Below are 25,900 nucleotides of genomic sequence, written 5' to 3'. Positions count from 1 at the left end.
CTCATTACCTGTAGTAATGGCACCTGTTTAAACTTGTTATCAGTATAAAAAGACACCTGTGCACACCCTCAAACAGTCTGACTCCAAACTCCACTATGGTGAAGACCAAAGAGCTGTCAAAGGACACCAGAAACAAAATTGTAGCCCTGCACCAGGCTGGGAAGACTGAATCTGCAATAGCCAACCAGCTTGGAGTGAAGAAATCAACTGTGGGAGCAATAATTAGAAAATGGAAGACATACAAGACCACTGATAATCTCCCTCGATCTGGTGCTCCATGCAAAATCCCACCCCGTGGGGTCAGAATGATCACAAGAACGGTGAGCAAAAATCCCAGAACCACGCGGGGGGACCTAGTGAATGAACTGCAGAGAGCTGGGACCAATGTAACAAGGCCTACCATAAGTAACACACTACGCCACCATGGACTTAGATCCTGCAGTGCCAGACGTGTCCCACTGCTTAAGCCTGTACATGTCCGGGCCCGTCTGAAGTTTGCTAGAGAGCATTTGGATGATCCAGAGGAGTTTTGGGAGAATGTCCTATGGTCTGATGAAACCAAACTGGAACTGTTTGGTAGAAACACAACTTGTCGTGTTTGGAGGAAAAAGAATACTGAGTTGCATCCATCAAACACCATACCTACTGTAAAGCATGGTGGTGGAAACATCATGCTTTGGGGCTGTTTCTCTGCAAAGGGGCCAGGACGACTGATCCGGGTACATGAAAGCATGAATGGGGCCATGTATCGTGAGATTTTGAGGGCAAACCTCCTTCCATCAGCAAGGGCACTGAAGATGAAACGTGGCTGGGTCTTTCAACATGACAATGATCCAAAGCACACCGCCAGGGCAACAAAGGAGTGGCTTCGTAAGAAGCATTTCAAGGTCCTGGAGTGGCCTAGCCAGTCTCCAGATCTCAACCCTATAGAAAACCTTTGGAGGGAGTTGAAAGTCCGTGTTGCCAAGCGAAAAGCCAAAAACATCACTGCTCTAGAGGAGATCTGCATGGAGGAATGGGCCAACATACCAACAACAGTGTGTGGCAACCTTGTGAAGACTTACAGAAAACGTTTGACCTCTGTCATTGCCAACAAAGGATATATCACAAAGTATTGAGATGAAATTTTGTTTCTGACCAAATACTTATTTTCCACCATAATATGCAAATAAAATTAAAAAAAAAACAGACAATGTGATTTTCTGGATTTTTTTTCTCAGTTTGTCTCCCATAGTTGAGGTCTACCTATGATGTAAATTACAGACGCCTCTCATCTTTTTAAGTGGTAGAACTTGCACTATTGCTGACTGACTAAATACTTTTTTTCCCCACTGTAACTCTCTGGCTTAAGGGCATAAAGATTAAAAATAAGAAAATTGTGAAATTTTCAAAAGTTTTGCCAAATTTCTGATATTTTCAGAAATAAACGCAAGTCATATAGAACAAATTTTACCACTAACATGAAGTACAATATGTTACGAAAAAAAACAGTCTTAGAATCATTGAGATCTGTTAAAGCGTTCCAGAGTTATAACCTCATAAAGTGACAGTGGTCAGAATTATAAAAAATTGGCCCATCACAGAAGCAAAAACAGGCTGTGGCGCGAAAGAGTTAACTGTTCACAATATCAGTATTTTTGACTAGTGGTGCCCAAACTTCTACATGTCACTGTATGTGTTTATTTAACCTATTGACCCTTAGAGAAATATAGTGCACATACAACCCTGGGTCTTATCCTGTACCTCACTTGGAATTTATTTTGGCAGTCCACTAGATGGTACTCATTACTTGAAATAATATTCTTTCAGTCCCAGTTTACTCTTTATGCTTAATGAATTTAAAATACATTAATTCCCTATATTGTTGCACTTGGCGCCTTAATTTTTTTCTCTTAGCTGGATTATTAAAGTAAACATGTCAGCAGGATTAATCTAACTAAACTACAGGACATATTTCTTCATTTTCCAGGAGTCATTTTTAATCAGTATAACAGCACCAACCTGACAGTGTCTGTAGTTTACTGAGCAAAATCCTGCTGACAGGTTCACTTTAAAGGGAACCTGTCACCTCGTTTTGCCGCTATAAGATGCAGCCAGTGCCTTTCAGGGCTTATCTACACCATTCTATAATGCTGTAGATAAGCCCCAATCCGACCTTCAAGAGAAGAAAAATTTTTTTATTATACTCACCCGGGGGTGGTCTGGTCCGATGGGTGTCGCAGGTCCCTGGTCCAGTGCCTCCCATCTTCATGCGATGTCGTCATCTTCCTTGCTTCGTGCCGCGCTCCTGCGCAGGTGTACTAATCTGCCCTGTTGAAGGCAGAGCAGAGTACTGCAGTGCGCAGGTGCTGGGCCTCTGACGTTTCCCGGCGCCTGCGCACTACAGTACTTTGCTCTGCCTTCAACAGGGCAGATTAGTACACCTGCGCAGGAGCGCGGCACAAAGCAAGCAGGATGACGACATTGCATGAAGATGCAAAGCGCTGGACCCGGGACCTGCGACACCCATCGGACCGGACCGCCCCCGGGTGAGTATAATAAAACTTGTTTTTCTTCTCTTTAAAGAGATGTATCTGTGATCTGGGGAAATTTCCTTCTGTGGGTTCATCCACCAGGATTTTCAGCCTTGGGAAACCACAGATATATAATATCAAGTCTTTGCGCCATTTTTCTGTGCATACAATTATCCATCCCCCTCTCACCTGAGACCTTGTATAATATCTCCTCCAGAAAAACCTCATTGTCAGATACAGGAGAGCCAACATGAATATTAGATGTGTCCTAATTTCTGTTCTGATCTCCTCAGCCTGAAGGTTCGATCTGCACAATGTTTCTGTATTTAACCCATTTATCTTTGTGCTTTTTTGCCTTGTGTGTAAATATTTTTATCATCACATTTTGAATAAATCAAGTTTATTGAGGTATTTATACATGTCAATCATTATTAACAAAAAGAGCAAAGAACATACCGCTTCTACTATCACAGAAAAAAAAGAATTATATAACAACTATGACAGTTTTACCCTAGAAAATCATGCATATGAAACAAATTATGAATGAGCGCCTGAATTGCTTGTTCATGTAGGCAATTAACATCAGTACAACTTTGTCTATAGTTGAATTCAATTTTAAATAAGAAGGTACCTGTCACGTCGGCGGTGGTAGCCGCCGCCGTCCCAGCAGCGGCGGGGTGCGCCGCCGCCTATACTCACCGGCGCTCCCCACGCCGCACTGTGCCCGCCTCCTCGTTCTCATCAGGCCGGCGTGGGCCTGTCTCATGCGGGCGCCTTAGGTCGCGGGCACGCACTCTACAGGTCTCTTAACCCTGCAGCGCCCGCCCAGAAGCCTGAGCGCCCAATCAGTCAGCAGCATGGGGTATATCAGGCGTCTCCAGCATGGTGGAGGCGCCTGATTATCGTGTGCCTTTTCCTTGCGGTATCCTGGCCAAGTATTTAGGGGTTTCCCCCTTCACACTCTCTCTCTAGTCTTGTACTCCGTATCTCTGTCCTGTACTCCGTGTCTCCGTCCTATACTCCAGTGCCCAGTCCTGTACTCTGTGTCTTCGTCCTGTACTCCGTTCTGTACTTCCTACTCCGTCCTGCATTCCGTTCTCAGTCCTGTACCTCTCACTCAGTCCTTTGAGCCGCCCCTCTTGGTTCTAGCAGTCGCGGTATCTGTCTTCCGAAGGTCTGCCCCTAACGGCCCCTGTATAGGGGTCGGCACCACCTGGCGCGCTCCATTGCCGCGATCCAGAGGGTCCACTCTCGAACGTAACCTTCCTGGCCGTCACAGTATAATCGGGCCATGGACCCTGCTAGCGCCTCGGCGGCCACCCAGAAAGAATTGCTCTTTTTTTATGCGAGAATCAAACCAGAATAATGTCCTTTATGAAATCCATGGACACCCGCCTTTCCGCCCTACAAACTACTGATCCGGGGAATGCCCCGTTGCTAGTGGGACTCCAGCAGGAGCTTGCGCAGCAGCGTGACGCCCAGTCCCATATTCTGAGCTACATGGCGTCCGTGGACGACCGACTCCAGTCCCTACAATCCTCTGCTGCCGCTTCAGCTCTACCTCGGGATCCTGTATCCCATCCGCCTCCATGCTTGGGGAAACCTCCCAGGTTTAATGGCGACCCCAAGTTGTGTCGGGGGTTTTTAAACCAGTGCCGCTTGCACTTTGAGCTCCTGCCTCAGCAATACCCCTCTGATCGAGCCAAGGTAGCTTTCATTGTGTCCCATCTTGAGGGGGAGGCCTTAGCGTGGGTAAATCCCCTGTGGGAGAGATGACCCGGTGGTATCAAGCATCCACAACTTTCTAGATACCTTTCGCAGGGTATTTGATGAGCCTGGCCGGGTGGCCTCCACCACTGAGGCTCTTTTTAATCTTCGCCAAGGTTCTCTCACCGTAGGACAGTATGCCATCCGCTTCTGGACACTGTCCTCGGAACTGGGGTGGAATAATGAGGCTTTGGTTGGGGCCTTTTGGAGGGGACTCTCCAGTAAAATAAAAGATGAGCTTGCCGGCCGAGACACCCCTACCACTCTGGAGGATCTTATATCCCTTGCTACCCGTATAGATTTACGGTTTCAGGAACGCACCTGGGAGTCAGGGAGAAGAAATCTTTTAGGCTATACCAAGCCCCCATTCCCCGCTCCCTGGCGTCTTCTAATAATTCCAATCCCGAGCCCATGCAAGTGGACCGAGTAAAGTTGTCCGAGCAAGAACGCAGGGAGAGAAGGATGCAGGGCCTATGCCTTTATTGTGGTGGGGCCAATCATTTTGTGCGTACTTGCCCAGTGCAGCCGAGAAACGCCTCCGCCTAGGCCAGGTAAGAGAGGCCTCCCTAGGTGATACTGATTCCACTCTGCCCCTTACCATTTCGGCTTTAATTGTTTTAGGTCGTGAGTTCAGATCTGTGGAGGCGTATGTGGACTCGGGTGCGGCTGGTAACTTCATCCGGCTCAAAGAAGTGGACCAGTTCCGGATTCCGGTTGTTACGCTAGAGAATCCACGTTCCATCGCCTCCGTGGATGGCAAACCACTACCTGAACCCATCACCATAGTCACTGTCGAGGTGGAGATATAAGTTGGAGCCCTTCACCGAGAAAAAAATCGCCTTTTATGTTTTGCCCAGTTTGTCCCACGCTGTGCTCCTCGGCTTACTCTGGCTTCTTCTACATGAGCCCGTTCTAGACTGGCGTTCCGGGGAGATCCTCCGCTGGGGACACTTCTGCCATGAACGTTGTCTGTTGCCGGTATCTCGCCCAAGTCCGCAGCAAGTTCCTAAGGATCTTCCTGGGCTTCCTATGGCTTACCACTTGTACGCCGACGTCTTCAGCAAAAAGGTGGCTGAGACACTGCCAGGAGCGATTCCTCCCAGGGGAAGAACTTATCCTCTGTCTCCGGCAGAAACCGGCCATGTCCGAATATATCCAGGAAAACTTGGCTCGGGGTTTTATTCGGAAGTCATCCTCCCCTGCTGGAGCTGGGTTCTTTTTCGTCCGGAAGAAAGATGGATCTCTTCGGCCGTGTATTAACTACCGAGGCCTGAACAGTATCACAGTCAAAAATAGGTATCCCCTTCCGATGATCCCAGAACTCTTTGACCGCTTGAGAGGGGCCCGGATCTTTACCAAATTGGATCTGCGGGGAGCCTATAACTTGATCCGAATCCGTGCCGGAGATGAATGGAAGACGGCCTTCAATACTCGAGATGGCCATTACGAGTATTTGGTTATGCCTTTTGGCCTCTGTAATGCCCCAGCGGTGTTCCAGGAGTTTTTTAATGAGATCTTTCGAGACCTACTCTACTCATGTGTTGTCGTATATCTAGATGACATACTCATCTTTTCATCTGACTTATCCACACACAGAAAGAGTGTTCGACTCTACGCAAAATTAGAAAAATGTCTGGTCGAGCAAACCTCATTGCCCTTCCTAGGGTATATCATCACGGACTCCGGAGTGAAGATGGACCCCGAAAAATTGTCTGCTGTGCTCAAATGGCCACGTCCGGTTGGAGTAAAAACCATCCAACGGTTCCTGGGTTTCGCGAACTATTACAGACAATTCATTCCCTTCTTCTCCTCTGTGACCAAGCCCATCTCTGCCTTGACCCGGAAAGGGACCAAATCAAATGTCTGGACTCCCGAGGCTGAAGAGGCCTTTCTTGCCTTGAAACGGTCCTTTGCTACCGCTCCGATTTTACACCGGCCGTTAGTCAATAGGCCCTTCATCCTGGAGGTGGATGCCTCCTCTACTGGTGCGGGAGCGGTCCTTTCTCAGCGGACAACTTCTGGTCAAGTGGTACCTTGTGGGTACTTCTCTAAATCATTCTCTCCCGCAGAATGCAACTATTCAATTGGAGACCGGGAATTACTAGCCATTAAGATGGCTTTGGAGGAGTGGCGGTATCTTTTAGAGGGGGCAGTCCATCCATTCATAATCTTCACGGACCACAAGAATTTGGCGTATCTTCAGTCTGCGCAAAGGCTCAACGCCAGGCAAGCCAGGTGGTCGCTATACTTCTCCCGGTTTGACTTCAAACTTCATTTTCGACCTGGGGACAGAAACATCAAGGCAGATGCTCTGTCCAGGTCCCTACAGTCACCTGAGGCTGAGGAGGTTTCTTCTCACATCATTGAGCCCGCCAAAGTTATCACCGTGGCCCCCCCGTGACGCTCTCCCCCATTCCGCCAGGCAAGACCTTCGTCCCACAGAATAAGAGGTCGGAAGTCCTAGACTGGGGGCATTCTTCCAAGATTGCGGGTCACGTCGGGGTCAAGAAAACCCTCAGCCTCCTGTCACGCTACTATTGGTGGCCTTCCCTTCGCCAAGATGTGACAGATTTCATAGCCTCCTGCACGACTTGTGCTCTGAATAAAGTACCAAGAAGTCTGCCGTCCGGTCTGCTTCACCCTCTGCCTCCTCCTGAGGCCCCTTGGCAACAGATTGGTATGGATTTCATTACCGATCTACCGCGCTCTTCCGGGTGCATTACCATCTTAGTAGTGGTCAATCGCTTCTCCAAGATGGCCCATTTCACCCCGCTGCCCGGATTACCTACGGCATCTGAGTTGGCCAAGGTCTTCATACACCAGATCTTTAGGCTTCACGGACTCCCTCAACGAATTGTCTCAGATCGAGGGGTCCAGTTTACCTCCTGTTTTTGGAGGGCACTCAGCAAACTCATGGGTATATCTCTGGACTTTTCTTCTGCGTATCATCCTCAGTCCAATGGGCAAGTGGAACGGATCAATCAGGTATTAGCAACCTACCTGCGTCACTTCTCTAACGCCCATCAAGACAATTGGGTGTCCCTGTTGCCATGGGCAGAGTTCGCCCACAACAACCATCCTAATGAGTCCACCAATAAAACGCCGTTCTTCGTGGTTTGTGGCCAAAACCCTGGTGTTCCACTACCTCTTTCTACGCCTTCTGGTGTTCCCGCAGCAGATGCCCTCGCCACCGAATTTTCTCAAGTCTCGAGGGAGACCAGAGAGGCACTTGAAAGATCCAGTATCCGGATTAAGAGACATGCAGACAAGAGGCGCAGGGATCTTCCACCATACCAACCTGGCGACAAAGTCTGGCTGTCAACTAAGCATATCCGCTTGAAGATACCTTCTTACAAACTGGGTCCTCGGTACATCGGCCCGTTCGAGGTTCTGGGACGCATTAACAACGTGGCTTATAAATTGAGGTTGCCGGCTTCGCTTCGGGTCCCTAACGCCTTCCATGTCTCGCTCCTTAAACCTGTTGTTCTGAATCGGTATCGCTCAGCCCCACCTCCTTCCCCTCAGCCAGTAGGGGCCGATAACATCTTTGAGGTAAAAGAAATTCTTGCCATGAAAAAAGTTCGGAGGCATACCCTCTTCCTCATTGATTGGAAGGGTTTTGGTCCTGAGGAGAGGTCCTGGGAACCTAAGGAGAATGTTAATGCTCCTCTTCTTTTAAGGAGGTTTTTGTCCAACCTCAGGGGAGGGAGACGTAAAGGGGGGGTACTGTCACGTCGGCGGTGGTAGCTGCCGCCGTTCCAGCAGCGGCGGGGCCCGCCGCCGCCTATACTCACCGGCGCTCCCCATGCCGCACTGTGCCCGCCTCCTCGTTCTCATCAGGCCGGCGCGGGCCTGTCTCATGCAGGCGCCTTAGGCTGCGGGCGCGCGCTCTGCAGGTCTCTTAACCCTGCAGCGCCCACCCAGAAGCCTGAGCGCCCAGTCAACCAGCAGCTTGGGGTATATCAGACGTCTCCAGCATGGTGGAGGCGCCTGATTATCGTGTGCCTTTTCCTTGTGGTATCCTGGCCAAGTGTTTAGGGGTTTCCCCCTTCACACTCTCTCTCTAGTCTTGTACTCCGTATCTCTGTCCTGTACTCCGTGTCTCCGTCCTATACTTCAGTGCCCAGCCCTGTACTCCGTGTCTCCATCCTGTACTCCAGTGCCCAGTCCTGTACTCCGTATCTCTGTCCTGTACTCTAGTGCCCAGTCCTGTACTCCGTGTCTCCGTCCTATACTCCATTCTGTACTTCCTACTCCGTCCTGCATTCCGTTCTCAGTCCTGTACCTCTCTCTCAGTCCTTTGAGCCGCCCCTCTTGGTTCTAGCAGTCGCGGTATCTGTCTTCCGAGGGTCTGCCCCTAACGGCCCCTGTATAGGGGTCGGCACCACTTGGCGTGCTCACCCCCGGGAGCTCCATTGCCGCGATCCAGAGGGTCCACTCTCGGACGTAACCTTCCTGGCTGTCACAGTATAATCGGGCCATGGACCCTGCTAGCGCCTCGGCGGCCACCCAGAAAGAATTGCTCTTTTTTTTTACGCAAGAATCAAACTAGAATAATGTCCTTTATGAAATCCATGGACACCCGCCTTTCCGCCCTACAAACTACTGATCCGGGGAACGCCCAGTTGCTAGTGGGACTCCAGCAGGAACTTGCGCAGCAGCGTGACGCCCAGTCCCATATTCTGAGCTACATGGCGTCCGTGGACGACCGACTCCAGTCCCTACAATCCTCTGCTGCCGCTTCAGCTCTACCTCGGGATCCCGTATCCCATCCGCCTCCATGCTTGGGGAAACCTCCCAGGTTTAATGGCGACCCCAAGTTGTGTCGGGGGTTTTTAAACCAGTGCCGCTTGCACTTTGAGCTCCTGCCTCAGCAATACCCCTCTGATCGAGCCAAGGTAGCTTTCATTGTGTCCCATCTTGAGGGGGAGGCCTTAGCGTGGGTAAATCCCCTGTGGGAGAGATGACCCGGTGGTATCAAGCATCCACAACTTTCTAGATACCTTTTGCAGGGTATTTGATGAGCCTGGCCGGGTGGCCTCCACCACTGAGGCTCTTTTTAATCTTCGCCAAGGTTCTCTCACCGTAGGACAGTACGCCATCCGCTTCCGGACACTGTCCTCGGAACTGGGGTGGAATAATGAGGCTTTGGTTGGGGCCTTTTGGGGTCGGCACCACCTGGCGCAATCACCCCCGGGAGCTCCATTGCCGCGATCCAGAGGGTCCACTCTCGGACGTAACCTTCCTGGCCATCACAGTACCTAGACTAAGATTCTAGGTCTGTGAAAGAATAGAAGATGGAGAAGAAAAAGGGAAAGAAAGGATAGAAAAAAAGGGGGGGTTCAAGGAGTAGGGTAGAAGATGTGATACCATCCTGTAGACAGACTCATATGACCCACCGTCTATGGATCCAACAACCAAGAATCCAATTCCGGCGATTTTCTAAATATAACCCAGGAGGCCCAAGTGTTATATACCTTCCCAGTGTTACCATTCAATTGTCCTACCAATTGTTCCATCCTATATATGTCGTTGAGTTCCACCACCAAATCAGAGGGCGAGGAGACCTTTTCCTGTTTCTAAAATCTAGGAATCATGTTCCTAGTAGCAGTGAGAATATACCTAAGAAGACCTTTCTTAAATCCAGAAATCGAGGAGCTACACAGGGACAGCAAAGCCACCTCCATTGTGGGTGTAATTTTGGTTATAGACAATCTGTTGAAGAGATCAAAGGACGCTAACCACACTTTCTGTATGAGTGGGCAGTACCACCAAATGTGTGCGAATGAACCTCTTTCTTTTAAGCATCTCCAGCACGTATCTGGTGTTGTTGGATAAATTAAGTTTCATTCTGATGGGCATCTGTACCATCTCAACAAGATTTTGTATCTCTTCTCCTGTGACGTCGAGCAGAGCGATGACCTGAATGTACATAAGAGAATCTTTGTTCTTTCTTCAACTGATAAGGGTCTAGCCAAGTCAATCAATTTTGAAAAAAATGCTGGGAAATCTCTCAATGGGGTCTGATCTTCTTGGAAGATTTTGTATAGTAAAGATTATCATCACATTTTATTATGCACTGAACTTTATTTTTTTGTTTATTAAATATAAAGTTTAATAAGTTTGTTCCTTGCTGCTCTAAATGTACCCACAACCTCAACAGGAAAAATATAGCTTGTTTTTGTTTTTTACCCAGTGTATGCCAAAGTGCAAGAAAAGTACCCACCAGATAATTCTAAAGGTTATCTGTGCATGTATACTACTGTGTCACCCAAGGCAGGTGTCTCGGTGGCCCAGCAAAATGGAGAGTGGTGGTTGCGAGAAGTGAAATGTAGATGTGTGAGATGACTGTGGGGTGCACTTAGCTCATTATCAGTCTATTGTGGTAGTTGAGTGGACGAGTGAGTGTGAGAAGCAGAGTCCTACTTTACATTTTCATCCCCAGTCACGAGTGCAGCAAGTGAGTGATGTTTATGACATTCCAGTTTATACAATCTGAGGATACAAAATGTACACGTTATATATCATTATATGTTCCCCTTATTTTCTCCAGTTATTGTATTTACACAGGATACTTTACTTCTCATTCAGGTCCCTACGATATCGGATCCTCTTAGTGGAGAGTTTCTATATAAAAGAATTTTCCTGATTGGCCTATCAAGAATGGATAGGAGTTACAACAAGATATTACACCTCACCCTAGAGATCCTCTTCCGGCTTACTGGAGAGGTGAGAGATTCTGATGATGTCACATTACATCATTCTGATCTATGGGAATAACAGAAGGACAGAACTGGAGAGGTGAGGGCTCTGGAAATGTCTGTAGTGAGATTTATTAATGTGTTGCTCCATAACCAGGATTACACAGTGGTGAAGAAGACCTCTAGTGAATGCAGTCAGGCCCCTGTGTCTGAGGAATGGGGGAGACCCCTGAGCCCAATCACGGGGCCTCCACCTCACCCCCTGATACATGAGGACATCAATGACCAGAAGATCCTAGAACTTGCCTACATGATGATTGAGCTGCTGACTGGAGAGGTGACACTGCTGGGAATGCTGGGACATTATACAGTAATGCTATAATGGGATCAGAGGGGTGATGCTATTATTGTATGTGTCAGGTCCCCATAAGGTGTCAGGATGTCACGGTCTATTTGACCATGGAAGAGTGGGAGTATTTAGAACGACATAAAGATCTGTACAAGGACGTCATGATGGAGGTTCCCCAGACCCTCACATCACCAGGTAAGAGACAGCATTAAATACACACGGCCTATAATTATCTGTATGTAAAGAATTAATTCAGTCCGTGAATGTTTTTCCTCCAGTTCTATCCAGTAAGCGAACAACACGATGTCCATGTCCTCTTCTTCCACAGGACTGTAAACAAGAAAATCCCGTTCCTCAGGATCATCAGGTAAATGGAGAGATGACATGAAATCTCCACTAAGATGTGTAGAAGGCTGTAAAGGTCTTGTGTTGTGTCTCGTTTTATCCACCAGTATTGTCACAATTCCACCACTCAATGTGTCAAGGAAGCAGTGAGTGACAGCTCAGCCGCCCTATAGGATTAGGGTCATGCTGGTCTGTCAGTCTTGTGTGTGACAGCTCAGCCATCCAGTTTAAGGCAAGGGCATGAGTAACTCAGTATTGTAAGTTACAGTCCAACCACAAATTATGGCAGTGGAGTGCTGGGTTTCTTCCAGGTATCACCCATTCTAGGTGATTACCTGTCTATTTAGCTGGCGTTAGTAACTGATTATTTACAGTCATAGCCTTAGATAGGTGGTTTGTGTGTGTTTTCCAGGGCTTTTTTCTTGATCTTTGCTGCCCGATCTTAAACCTTGCCTTTGATAATCCATTTGCTTAGTTCCTTTGTCTTGATCCACTACCTTTCTGGAATTCTGACCTCGGACTGTGACCTGACTATGCCTTTGTTTTACCCTCTTTTGACAAATAGAGATTTAGCATCACATTTGTGACTCAGTGTCACATTATAACTGGCCTTGTACTTTTTTCCAGATCAGTACGGATACAATTTGTGCACTTTGCGATCAGGTGGCCAAGGAGCACCAAAATCTAGAATCGTTGCTGGGACTGTTTTCTAGTGTAGTGAGTGCTTCCTAGAGCTCTACACTAGCAGCAGTAGCTGTTACAATGAGATTTATTCAAACGTTGCCGACTGTCATGGCGGCGTCTGGGTCTGTGGAATCTCTAGATTCTTACACTTTTCCTTGTAACTTCACTAATGGCTGTCATCAGCGCAGTGAAACACGGGCGTCGATATAGAGACTTGTAGCTACCAGACTGGTTACCAGGAGTTAAATCTCTGCTGGGCTAGGTTATACTAGGTTATACTTTTTGGTCACATGTTCTGGGAGAACCACTTATATCTTCTCTTAACCTATATATATGAGCTGGACTATTCAGTTTGTGCCAGCTTTACCTAATTTTAACCTGGTCTGGAGAGGTTGTGATATCCAGGCATTTCTGGTAGTTGGTCTGCAATATTGGTGTGCGGTGTTTGTTGAAAATCTTCCCTTCTCCTTTGATGTTTTATGTAATTTCTTTGCCTCACTGGCTTTTCACTTTTATCCTTAGTGTTTATTCCTTTGTGAGTTTTGTGTGACTGAGCTTCTGTTTCCCCTGTCTGTCTTGTCTGTGTTAACCCATACAATTCTGGCCCCTTCTTCCCTGGGCGAGGGAAGGGGATCAGATTAGTACAGTTCAAGAGTATAGCAAGGTACGAGACTCAGGCGTCCCCACCATCAGGGGTAGTCCTGGGGACAGGGATAGCCTAGGGCCCCTTAGCTTGAGGGATGGAATTAGAGCCCAAAGCTCTTGCTATCCTGCAGTCATATCATTACAATAGCTATGATGGCTTTACCTTCGACGTGCAGTTGGTCTCTCCCAAACCAGTAGTGGCCCTTCCTGACAAATTTTCGGGGACAAAAAAAAAAGTTTAGGGTGTTAAAGGAGAGCTGTAAGCTACACATGTGGTCAAAATTGTTGTTACCCCCAGTTTAATGACAGAAAAACCCACAATGGTCACAGCAATAACTTGAATCTGACTAAGGTAATAATAAATTAAAAATCTATGAAAATGAACAAATTAAAGTCAGACATTGCTTTTCAACCATGCTTCCACAGAATTTTTAAAAAAAATAAAACCCATGAAATAGGCCTGGACAGAAATGATAGTAACCTTGAAAATAATGTGACAATAGGGACATGTTCAATCAAGGTGTGTCCACTAATTAGCATCACAGGTGTCTACAGTCTTGGAATCAGTGAGTGGGCCTGTATAGAGGGCTACAGATACTCACTGTGCTGTTTGGTGACATTGTGTATCACACTCAACATGGCCCAGAGGAAGCGAGGGAAAGAGTTGCCTCATGAGATTAGAAAGAAAATTATAGACAAACATGTTAAAAGTAAAAGTTATAAGACCATCTCCAAGCAGCTTGATATTCCTGTGACTACAGTTGCATATATTATTCAGAAATTTAAGATCCATGGGCTGTAGCCAACCTCCCTAGACGTGGCCGCAGGAGGAAAATTGATGACAAACCAAAGAGACGGATAATACGAATGGTAACAGAAGAGCCGAGAAAAACGTATAAACATATTAAAGGTGAACTTCAAGCTCAAGGAACAGTAGTGTCAGATTGCACCATTCATTGTTGTATGAGCCAAAGTGGACTTCATGGTAGACAACCAAGGAGGACACCATTGTTAAAAAAAAAAAAAATCATAAAAAAGCCAGACTGGAATTTGCCAAACTACATGTTGACAAGCTACAAAGCTTCTAGGAGAATGTCAAATGGATAGATGAGACAAAAATGGAACTTTTTGGCAAGGCACATCAGCTCTATGTTCACAGATGGAAAAATGAAGCATATCAAGAAAAAAACACTGTCCCTACTGTGAAACATGGAGGAGGCTCTGTTATGTTCTGGGGCTGCTTTGCTGCATCTGGCACAAGGGATTCTAGAGAGAAATATGCTGCCCAGTGTCAGAAAGCTTGATCTCAGTCGCAGGTCATGGGTCTTGCAACAGGATAATGACCTAAAACACACAGCTAAAAACACCCAAGAATGGCTAAGAGGAAAACATTGAACTCTTCTGAAATGGCCTTCTATGAGCCCTGACTAAAATCCTATTGAACATCTTTAGAAAGCGTCTGGAAAAGGCATCCTTCAAACACGAGACAACTAGGTTTTTGTCGAATTTCGGTATCTGCTCTCCCTAGTGTTTAAAAGTGGAAATACCAAACCTTTTAAAATTATTTTTCATATTTTACTAAATTAGAAACATGATAATATCTTTTAAGAAAATGTAAACATTAGTTATATTTTTTCAATTGTTGAAAAAAATTTTTTTGGGATGGCACCTTCCTTTTAAAACAGTTGGATCAATGAGTCTACTGGAACCTCCCCTTTGTGTAATTATGGTTTTCATCCCCCTTTTGGTGAATTTTCTAGGATGCATTCTCCGTGTCCTGGTGTGGAGGTTGCCATACAGAAACTTGGGGATGTCTGGAGGGAGGTTCAAAAGAATATCGGGGTAGCTCAGCTTTGCCAAAAAAAAAGAAAACCCATAGGGAACGTTCGGCGGGTCCTGTCTTCAATGTAGGTGATAAAGTTTGGTTGTTATCTAAATATATTAAGCTGAGAATACCATCAGCAAAGTTGGATCCTAAATATATTGGCCCTGATAAGATTCTGCAGGTAGTCAATCCAATGTCCTTTAGATTAAAACTTCCTGCATCTCTTTGTATTCGGAATTGTTTTCCACAGATCCCTGTTAAAAGAGCTTATCCCTTAGGTATTGTCTCCCTCGTCTCTGCCTCCTCCGGTTTCTGTTGATGAAGGTTTGAAGCACGAGGTGCAGAGGATCGTGGATTCTCGGACGGTCCGAAATTTCATCAAATATCTTGTTCATTGAAGGAGATATGGACTCAAGGAGAGATCCAGGTTCCGGCTCATTCTGTAAAGGCCGGCCACTTGGTCAGGGCCTTCCGTCTTAGGTTTCCTGGGAAATCTGGGAGTCTGGTGGCCCCTCTAGAAGAGGGGGTATTGTCATGATTCCACAATTCACTGTGTCCTGGACGCAGTAAGTGACAGCTCAGCCGCCCTATAGAATCAGGGTGTTCCTGAGTTTTCAGTATTGTCAGTGACAGTCTAAACGCCAATCAGGGCATGAGCATGCTTGGTTTCTTTAAGGTGTCTCCCATTGTGGGTGAATACCTGGATATTTAGCTGGTTAACAGTAACTAATCTTAGCTCGGTGGTGTGTGTTTTCCAGGGCTTTGTTTCTGTTCTTTGGCTGCCTGACCTTCGACCTTGCCTTGACCATTTGTTTGCCTAGCCCATTTGTCTCACTACCTTCCTGGAATTCTGACCTCGGACTGTTACCTGACTACGCCATTCTCTTACCCCAATAATTTATGATGAGCTCTCTTGGCATCTGACCTCTTGAATACCCTGTCTCACAACTTGTCCATGTGTAATGACTCATCATCACATTTGTGGCTCAGCATCATAAGTATTATATGTTTTATACTTGTGTAATGAGAACGGTGGAGATGGCAGGATTTGAGCTGATCATAGATGTGACTTCTCCATCTGTCTGTGACTTTTACAATATTTGTTTCAGGGTGAAGATCTGACCCATATTATTACTACAGGGACATATGTGAGGGGTGATGAGCGGTGTAAAGAGGAGATTCCTTCATATGACTACCCAGGTGAGTAGTAACCTCTAAATGCAAAGAAGTCACAGGATCTTTTCATTAATAGCGCTGCGGAATATGTTGGCGCTATATAAATAAAGATTATTATTATTATTATTATTACTATTTTTACTTCATCACTAGCTGGCACTGCGTTATCAGTGGTGTTGTCTGGTAATATCACAATTAAACGTCACCATTCTCCTGCTAGACCACTGCATGCTCCTCCACCCCAAACTGTCCCCATTAGTTTGAACATATACTGGAGTCATTTTTTGTTGAATTTATGAGGCCAGAACATGCAAAATTCCTCCTTATTAGTGGAGTAAATTAAATTTAATCATTTTTAATCTTGGCCAAATATGAATTTCTGTACAATAACAGCAGAGTTTCCCTTTATTCTTTTCAGTTTCTGTGAGAAAAGAACTGTCTGAGGTTCACGATAAACTACATGAAAAAAATGTACACCTATTGCATATGTCTCTAAGCTGTGCATGGTTAATGGATCTAATGACTCCATATCATAAATTTAATGGTGTTTTCGATCCTAAAGAATGAAAATTACTTCACAATCTGTTCTGAAACGGGGAGGACTAATACTTTTTCTACCTTTCTAGTCAGGGCTTATAGGAGCTCCAGTGGTCCTTCATAAATGAGTGCAACTCCGGTTTAGAGCACTATGTTGAAAAGTTCTCTCTAAGGGTATGTTCCCACGGTCAGGAATAACAGTGTTTACTCAGGATTTGAAGCAGGTGAAATCTGCACTAAATCTGCATCTGAGGTCACTGGCAGATCACCTGCGTTTTTTATGCGTTTTTTTCAAGCTTTTTTGATGCGTTTTTTCATTGCATACAGTTTTTTGTCACTTAAAATAAAGTTAATTGAAAGTTGGCTTCTGGGAAGGAAAAAAAAGTGATTTCCTGTTTGCAAATATATTGAGGTATGTTCCCACGTTCAGTAAACGTTGCGAGTTGGACGCTGCGTCCATCCGCAGCGTCCAAACTGCAGCTGCCAGATGTTACAGCATAGTGGATGGGATTTCAAGAAGTCCCATGGCCACTATGCATACACCGATGCCCGCGGCTCACCCGCAGAGATGGACATGCGGCGCGTCTTTCCTTTCTTTTTTATGTAGTGGAGATGCTCTGTCTTCACTGCGTAAATTGCCCATCCACTATCATTAGATGCGGTAAAACCACATTTTCTCACTAGTCACATGTGTATTAAGTGCAGGAGCGCAGCTTACTATGCATGTGTACTAATTTAAACAACAATGAATCTTGTGACAGAGCCAGAAGTACACGACACAGGAAGTGGAGGAAAGCACAGACAGTTCCCCTCCTTTTTAATAAAAATTTTTTGAAAAATAGCGTGGGGTCCCCCTATATTTGTTAACCAGCCAGAGTAAAGCAGACTGCTGGGGCTGGTATTTCAGGCTAATAGGGATCCAATACCCATGAACCTTACCAGCCTGATAATACCAGGCCGCAGCAGTCTGCTTACCTTGGATGGTTAGCAAAAATAGTGGGATCCCCTCAAAAAAAAAAAATAGCGTGGGGTGCCCCTATTTTTGTTAACCAGCCAAGGAAAAAGCAGACTGGTGCTGCCTGGTATTCTCAGACTGGCAAGGCCCATGGGTTTTGTCCCTCACCTTCTGATGCCAAGAAGTGATCACCACCTACATTGGGCATCTACAAGCGCTATCTCTGAGTGTTCACTTCTCGGCATCAGAAGGTATGGCTTCACTACTGATGAGGGTTCTAATCACTGATAGCACCTTATGACTGTGTTTTTCTTTATTTTGATGGATCGCTTCCTTTTTTGACCACAAATTTGTGGCTAAAACTTGTTTTGTAATTATTTGAGAAGTGCCATTTTGAATTACCTCTTTTGGACTTTTGTGATTAACAATTTGCAGATCACCTAAGGTGTCATGATGGCAGAACAAGCAGTGGAAGACTGCATAAAATTGACTAACTCTCCCTCAGTGAATTTTTCTTTAGGGGTAGTGACTATTTTGACTCAACAGGTATTCTCTGCAAACTAGCACAAAGTGGATGTTGAAGAATGACAATTGCAAATATGCCATTTTTGCATCCAATAAGTGGTTCCCAACTAGTGTTTCTGGGGGCACTGTAAATATTTAAGGGGGTTCTTTCTGTTACTGTAATGCTAAAGATGTGGACGCTAACAGTTTTTGAGCACACTGTAAGGCTCAGGATTGAGGGGCACATTTGGCTTTGGGAACGCAGATTTTGCTGGATTGATTTATGTATGGAAGCCATGTTGATTTCAAGGTTTACAGTTAGATTTTTAAAATGTGTTTTTTTTAGTAAATAATTGAATTTTCCCTCATAACTTAGAATATCTTTGGGCATTTTAGAAATGTTATAAAAATGTAATTCATCTTAATTTATTCAAAAATAATCTTTATTCTTGGCAGATGACTGTACTAGGAGATCAGAGGAACAACTGAAATCTTCAACTTTTAAATTAGATGACCTTGATATAAATCAAGATATAACTAATGTATATGCCACTATTTCAGATATACCATCATCCTTTCACAGCAAAGATCTATTATCTGATCCTTTTAAACAAGTCCTATCTTCTGATTCATCACAGACTATTAAAAAAAGTAAAAGTCACAAAAGAGGCATTAAAAATCTAACTGTTCTTACAGCAAAGAAGCAATTTTCAAGTTTAGAATATGAAAAAAGTTTTCCCCTCAAAACGTCGTTTGTTACACATCCAAAAATTCACATTGAAGAAGAAAATCTTTTCTCCTCTGAGTATGGAAAAAATTTTAACCACAAATTAGAGCATGTTAGCCAAAAAATGGTTCACACAGGGAAGAAGTCATATTCATGTTCAGAATGTGGGAAATGTTTTGCAAGTAAGCAAATTCTTGGTATGCATCAGAGAAGTCACACAGGAGAGAAGCCATTTTCATGTTCAGAATGTGGGAAGTGTTTTTTAGATAAATCAAATCTTTCTAGACATCAGAGAACTCACACAGGGCAGAAGCCATTTTCATGTTCAGAATGTGGTAAATGTTTTGCAAGCAAGGCAAATCTTGTTGCGCATCAGAGAAGTCACACAGGGCATAAGCCATTTTCATGTTCAGAATGTGGTAAATGTTTTGCAAGTAAGCCAATTCTTGTTACGCATCAGAGACGTCACACAGGGGAGAAGCCATTTTCGTGTTCAGAATGTGGGAGATGTTTTTTAGATAAATCAAATCTTTCTAGACATCAGAGAACTCACACAGGGGAGAAGCCATTTTCATGTTCAGAATGTGGTAAATGTTTTACAAGTAAGTCAACTCTTGTTGAGCATCAGAGAACTCACACAGGGGAGAAGCCATTTTCATGTTCAGAATGTGGTAAATGTTTTGTAAGTAAGTCAAATCTTGTTACACATCAGAAAAATCACACAGGTGAGAATCCATTTTCATGTTCAGAATGTGGGAAATGTTTTGCAAGTAAGTCAAATCTTCTAACACATCAGAAAAGTCACACAGGGGAGAAGCCATTTTTTTGTTCAGAATGTGGGAAATGTTTTGCAAATAGATCACACTTTGTTATGCATCAGAGAACTCACTCAGGAGAGAAGCCATATTCATGTTCAGAATGTGGGAAATGTTTTACATATAAATCACATTTTGTTATACATCAGAGATTTCACACAGGGGAGAAGCCATTTTCATGTACAGAATGTGGGAAATGTTTTGCAATAAAATCACAATATGTCGCACATCAGAGATTTCACACAGGGGAAAAGCCATTTTCATGTTCAGAGTGTGAGAAATGTTTTTCAGATAAATCATATCTGGTTTCACATCAGAGAACTCACACAGGGGAGAAGCCCTTTTCATGTTCAGAATGTGTAAAATGTTTTAGAGATAAATCAAATCTCATTAGACATCAGAGAACTCACATGGTTGAGAAGCCTTTCACATGTTCAGAATGTGGAAAATGTTTTACAGATAAATCAAATCTCGTTAGACATCAGAGAACTCACATGGTGGAGAAGCCCTTTTCATGTTAAGAATGTGGGAAATGTTTTACAATTAAATCTTGTTACACATAAGAGCGCTCACACAGGAGAGAAGTGATTTTCATGTAAAGAATGTGGGAAATGTTTTGCACGGAAATCACAATTTGATACACATGAGAGAACACACACAGGGGAGAAGCCATTTTCATGTTCAGAATGGGGGAAATGTTTTACCACCAAAAGGAGTCTTTCTAAGCATCAAATATCTCACATAGAGATAAGTCATATTCATAAGGTGGGACATATTTTACTGAAAAATCACATTTTGTTGACCACAAAAGAAAAGTCACACAGGGAGAAATCATATATTTTTGACAAGCTATACAAGAAAACACATAACAGAGAGTGAAAGTAATGACAAATAAGTAAATGAGAAAGCAAGTGAGAACTTACATTTGAATTAAAACATATGCAGTTACCAATAAATAATGGTTATCAAAAAAGCAAATGAAATGCAATATTCCATGTTCATTGAATATTTCTCAGTTATATATTTATATATTCACTAATTGGATAAGCATATTACTACACCTCCCCTTAAATCTCCCAAAATACCCAACATTTCTTCCTCCCTCTTCTTCCTAACTCCCAATTTCCGCAATCTGCTATTCGTCAATCTCTTTCAATTCACAATCCGCGTCTGTGAACAAACATTTTTCACTTTTCTGTACTGCGATAATAATCATGTTAATATTGTAAATTACATGTATGATCCATTCTTTCTTTGTTGGAACGTCTGGTGTGATCCATTACAATTAAAATATAATGTCTCCTTCTCTTTGTCTCCATTATCTCAATTTGTAACTCCGGGGTAAGGTAATTTATTCAGAGATCCCTATACAGAAATATAAGGTCTACAGCAACATCATATTTTATACAGACGAATAGCGCTATCTCCATAGTTCTCTGTACAAGGACATATAGATCAGACAAGGTCCTCATATTCAGGCAGTTTCTATTATTCTCACACGCTGTTTAGATGAACAAGATCAGTGAGTCTCCTTATACCGAGTAGAGAAGCTCCAGAGACAAAGACCCCGTCTTGTACTTACATGCTGGAGGTCAGGCCCGGAGTATCCAGCCACGGGGCCCGGATTCTCTCATTTTGGGCTCTGGCGTTTCTTTTAGAATAAATCCCTTTCTCATACAGTCCTGTAGTAATGACTTTGTTAATCACGTTTTGTAGGAGGGTTCGTCTAAATCCATCTAAATGTTAAAAATTTATGTGCAAGAAACAATAAACGTCCTACCACAGATTTACCGTGTGTGTCCAGTGTCTGTTCTTCTATGTTCCCTAATAAAAAAACCACATGGAATCTCCAGCTAAACCTGCTGATTATGATTTTACAATTGTATTGACTTTGCTCCATAAAATCCTGTTCTGTGCATCAAAGTTGTGTTGGACCTGGATATATTGATAAAAGCCTCTATGAGGGAGGTAAAATTCATCCGGAAAGGGGAGGGCGACCAGAGCACAGACAATTGACTGTAGGTGGTCAAAGGCTGGTCACACACTCTGATCTCCTTCTTAATGTTGTCAGTGGGCTGCCTCTTACAGGAAGAGGCCATGCCCACTGATCTGTGACATAACGCCCCAGAATGGAGAACCATCTCTGAATAGCAGATACTGTCAGGATTAGAAACAGTGTTATGGATATCAGTTCTATAGTTTATTATGGGTTGTTCAGAATACTTTATCTACCTGGAATACCCCTTCAAATGTTGGCTTTTGCTGCAAGGTAACGGATCAACTGGTAATAGAGCTAACTTATGCCAGTGCACTGTCAGCTCAGAAAGCTTTCCAAAACCATTCTATTTGGTGCCCCATTATGGCAACTCTGAGCTATCCTTGGCGCCGCTCATGTCCTGAGCACCCACATCGGGCTCAGACTGACTGCTGATCACTGCTTCTCTTCTGAAGCAGGGTTCAGCAGTCAGTCTGCAGCGTGCTTGATGGTGATCAGGACTTAAGTGGCGCCAAGCAGAGCTCAGAGTTGTCACAACTGATGGCACTCTCCTCTCGTAACTTAGCAGCAGAGCTAATGACCACGCTGATTAGTGCTTCAGGTTAGCAAGACACCAGCACGCAGTGCAGCAGCAGTAACAGTGCGTGCTGGAGGAGATTCATTCATACCTAAACAGCAGCGGGGTCGGGGATAGAGGGCCCTATGCCCTCCTGGGCTGCAATCCCAGGAACTCTGCAAGGCCACAAGACTGGCTGCTTATTCTCCAGACAGGCCAGCACCGCGCCTTTAAATTTTGTTTGGGTGACGGCCCGTCCGCATCACAGCTAGCAGTCACGGCCTTGGGAGCAGCTGTGTCTGCTAAGTGACATCATGCAGTGGGCCCTGCATTGCCATCTTCCCGTTGGAGAGGAGCCTTAAAGGGGCATGTGGGTCATGTGGGAGACAATTTGGAGGAAGGTTAAAAAACCCCCCACCTAATATGTGTACATATGTTTCTGTATATTTATGTCTGTTTATATGAATTTTTTTGTATGTAAGTCTTCAAATGCCTGCATGTGTATATATCTATGAATGGGTCTGTGTATCTACTGTAGTGTTCAAAATAATAGCAGTCCAATATGACAAACCAGATTGATCACTGTTTTGGTATAAATGATATTACCACATGTCAAACAATTTACCAGTTGGTGCAGTAGATTCTAAGAAAACCACCAGACTCTGCATTCAGAATCTACATGTGTTTGAGTTTGTGTATTAGAACAATTAATTGAAAGTGGATGTGTTCAAAATAATAGCAGTATGGAGATTAATTAGTGAGGTCAATCATTCTGGGTAAGAAAATGAAAGTTATTACCTGTCCGGGATTCTAATCTACTCTAACCTATTAAATATTAAAGTAAGGATTCCAGACTTTACTTTGTGCCTGTTTGCCGTGATCCAAGATGGAGTCTTGTATCTCACCCTGCCATGGAACTTCCTATCTGTCCTGATTATTTAAGTCCAGGTCGTGTGCTCCAACTTGCCTGAGTATTTTGTTGTTGGCTCCTGAGCCCCTGCTGTTCTGCTGGTGGACTCCCTGCTGCTGCTGTTCCTTACTCTGTGCTCTGCCTCTCCATGTTCTGCTGCCTACAGTCCTCTGGGCGTCTCCCTGATGCTGTCTGTGCTTAAGTACTGTTTGGACTTCTAGTTGGAGATATTTGCCCCTGAAACTGCTGTGGCCTGTAAGGAATCCTGACATCATCTCTGGGTCTGTATTTGTGTGGGCTGCTGTGCAGGACTTACGGCCCAAAAGGTACACATAGTGACCTCTTGTTAATGCCACTCCTATATAAAGCTGCACTTCCACATTTAAGTGCGGAGTGCATTCCCACCTTTATGATTGCTGGACTTTTACACTTTAGTGCTGTGTGCATGCTCATTCTTAATATTGCTGGACTGCCTCATTAACTCCTTAACGACGCGTTCATGTGATACGGCTGCCGATGGGAGGAGTGAATAACGTGCTTCCTGCACATGCATGTTAAATGCCGCTGTCAGAGTTTGACAGCAGCATTTAACATGTTAACAGCCGTGGGCCAATCATGACTTCACCCGTGGCTGTTCCAGGCACATGTCAGCTGATCAGATCAGCTGTCATGTCCCGGAAATGGTGCGGGCTCATTACTGGAGTAAGCACCAAACGGGGAGTCGTCCAATGATGGACTATGTCATTGGACGTTAAGGGGTTAATTGCGGTGTGCTTACTCCCTTTCTGCTGGACTCCTATGTTTAGTGCCTTGTACACACCTGCGTTATATTACTGTTGGACTGGTTATATTAGCGGCTGCACCCCATCCCTCAGTTACTCTGGACATTTCCGTATTAAGCTGTGTTTTCATTACAATTGCAAGAAGTGCTCTGTTTTGCTTTACTTGCATCATTCTATAGTGTGCTGTGTTTTCATAACTATTGCAGGAAGTGCCCTGTTAGTTTTTTACACTTGTTGAATATACTTATTTGCATCAACTTTGGTCTGTCATATTATCCCACGCAATCAGATTCCATAGTACCCATATAATTGTTACAATAAATATATTTTTATGTACTTTTCTTAAAGGGTCACATACATTTGAGTCACATACATTTTTTTTAATTGACCATTAATACCACATACAAGGGACAAATACAGTCACACCATGACCAGATCACATATTACCACCACATAGTGACCAAATAATACCACATACAAGTAACAAATACCACCACACCCTGACCAGACCACAAATTAGCACCACATAGTGACTGAATACTAGTACTACAATACTGATCATTAATAAAAAACAAAACCCAATATTAAGTGACATTATACACAGGAGTTCTGTATATAGTGTTGGTGTACAGGTAATACAGTGAACACCAGTGACATTATACACAGGAGCTCTGTGTATAGTGTACAGTTAATACAGTGATCACCAGTGACATACACAGGAGCTCTGTATATAGTGTCAGTGTACAGATAATATACAGTTGTGGCCTAAAGTATTGACACCCCTGCAATTCTGTCAGATAATACTCAGTTTCTTCCTGAAAATGATTGCAAACACAAATTCTTTGTTATTATTATCTTCATTTAATTTGTCTTAAATGAAAAAACACAAAAAGAATTGTCCTTAAGCCAAATTAGATATAATTCCACACCAAACATAAAAAAGAGGGTGGACAAAAGTATTGGCACTGTTCGAAAAATCATATGATGCTTCTCTAATTTGTGTAATTAACAGCACCTGTAACTTACCTGTGGCGCCTAACAGGTGTTGGCAATAACTAAATCACACTTGCAGCCAGTTGACATGGATTAAAGTTGACTCAACCTCTGTCCTGTGTCCTTGTGTGTACCACATTGAGCATGAAGAAAAGAAAGAAGACCAAAGAACTATCTGAGGACTTGAGAGACCAAATTGTGAGGAAGCATGAGCAATCTCAAGGCTACAAGTCCATCTCCAAAGACCTGAATGTTCCTGTGTCTACTGTGCGCAGTGTCATCAAGAAGTTTAAAGCCCATGGCACTGTGGCTAACCTCCCTAGATGTGGACGGAAAAGAAAAATTGACAAGAGATTTCAACGCAAGATTGTGCGGATGTTGGATAAAGAACCTCGACTAACATCCATACAAGTTCAAGCTGCCCTGCAGTCCGAGGGTACAACAGTGTCAACCCGTACTATCCATCGGCGTCTGAATGAAAAGGGACTGTATGGTAGGAGACCCAGGAAGACCCCACTTCTTACCCCGAGACATAAAAAAGCCAGGCTGGAGTTTGCCAAAACTTACCTGAAAAAGCCTAAAATGTTTTGGAAGAATGTTCTCTGGTCAGATGAGACAAAAGTAGAGCTTTTTGGGCAAAGGCATCAGCATAGAGTTTACAGGAGAAAAAAAGAGGCATTCAAAGAAAAGAACACGGTCCCTACAGTCAAACATGGCGGAGGTTCCCTGATGTTTTGGGGTTGCTTTGCTGCCTCTGGCACTGGACTGCTTGACTGTGTGCATGGCATTATGAAGTCTGAAGACTACCAACAAATTTTGCAGCATAATGTAGGGCCCAGTGTGAGAAAGCTGGGTCTCCCTCAGAGGTCATGGGTCTTCCAGCAGGACAATGACCCAAAACACTTCAAAAAGCACTAGAAAATGGTTTGAGAGAAAGCACTGGAGACTTCTAAGGTGGCCAGCAATGAGTCCAGACCTGAATCCCATAGAACACCTGTGGAGAGATCTAAAAATGGCAGATTGGAGAAGGCACCCTTCAAATATCAGGAACCTGGAGCAGTTTGCCAAAGAAGAATGGTCTAAAATTCCAGCAGAGCATTGTAAGAGACTCATTGATGGT

General features: G+C 44.3%; 1 protein-coding gene across 1 annotated transcript in view; it reads left to right on the top strand.

Annotated features, from left to right (window-relative positions):
- Positions 1-20,850, top strand: part of LOC141052898 (uncharacterized) — a 52,117-nt gene extending 31,267 nt beyond the window's left edge. The window contains exons 2-7 of the mRNA XM_073550216.1: positions 10,872-11,009; positions 11,139-11,318; positions 11,402-11,525; positions 11,609-11,697; positions 15,939-16,029; positions 18,458-20,850. Of these exons, the coding sequence (XP_073406317.1) occupies positions 10,872-11,009; positions 11,139-11,318; positions 11,402-11,525; positions 11,609-11,697; positions 15,939-16,029; positions 18,458-20,064 (2,229 nt within the window). The 3' untranslated portion in view covers positions 20,065-20,850. The remainder of the gene's footprint in view (positions 1-10,871; positions 11,010-11,138; positions 11,319-11,401; positions 11,526-11,608; positions 11,698-15,938; positions 16,030-18,457) is intronic.
- Positions 20,851-25,900: the final 5,050 nt, after the last annotated feature.

The sequence above is a fragment of the Dendrobates tinctorius genome, unplaced genomic scaffold, assembly GCF_039654945.1.
Source record: "Dendrobates tinctorius isolate UK_male_01 unplaced genomic scaffold, ASM3965494v1 ptg000164l, whole genome shotgun sequence".
In the NCBI taxonomy this organism is placed as follows: domain Eukaryota; kingdom Metazoa; phylum Chordata; class Amphibia; order Anura; family Dendrobatidae; genus Dendrobates; species Dendrobates tinctorius.
The sequence above is the reverse complement of the archived record's forward strand: the minus strand, read 5'-3'. Positions and strand labels throughout refer to the sequence as shown.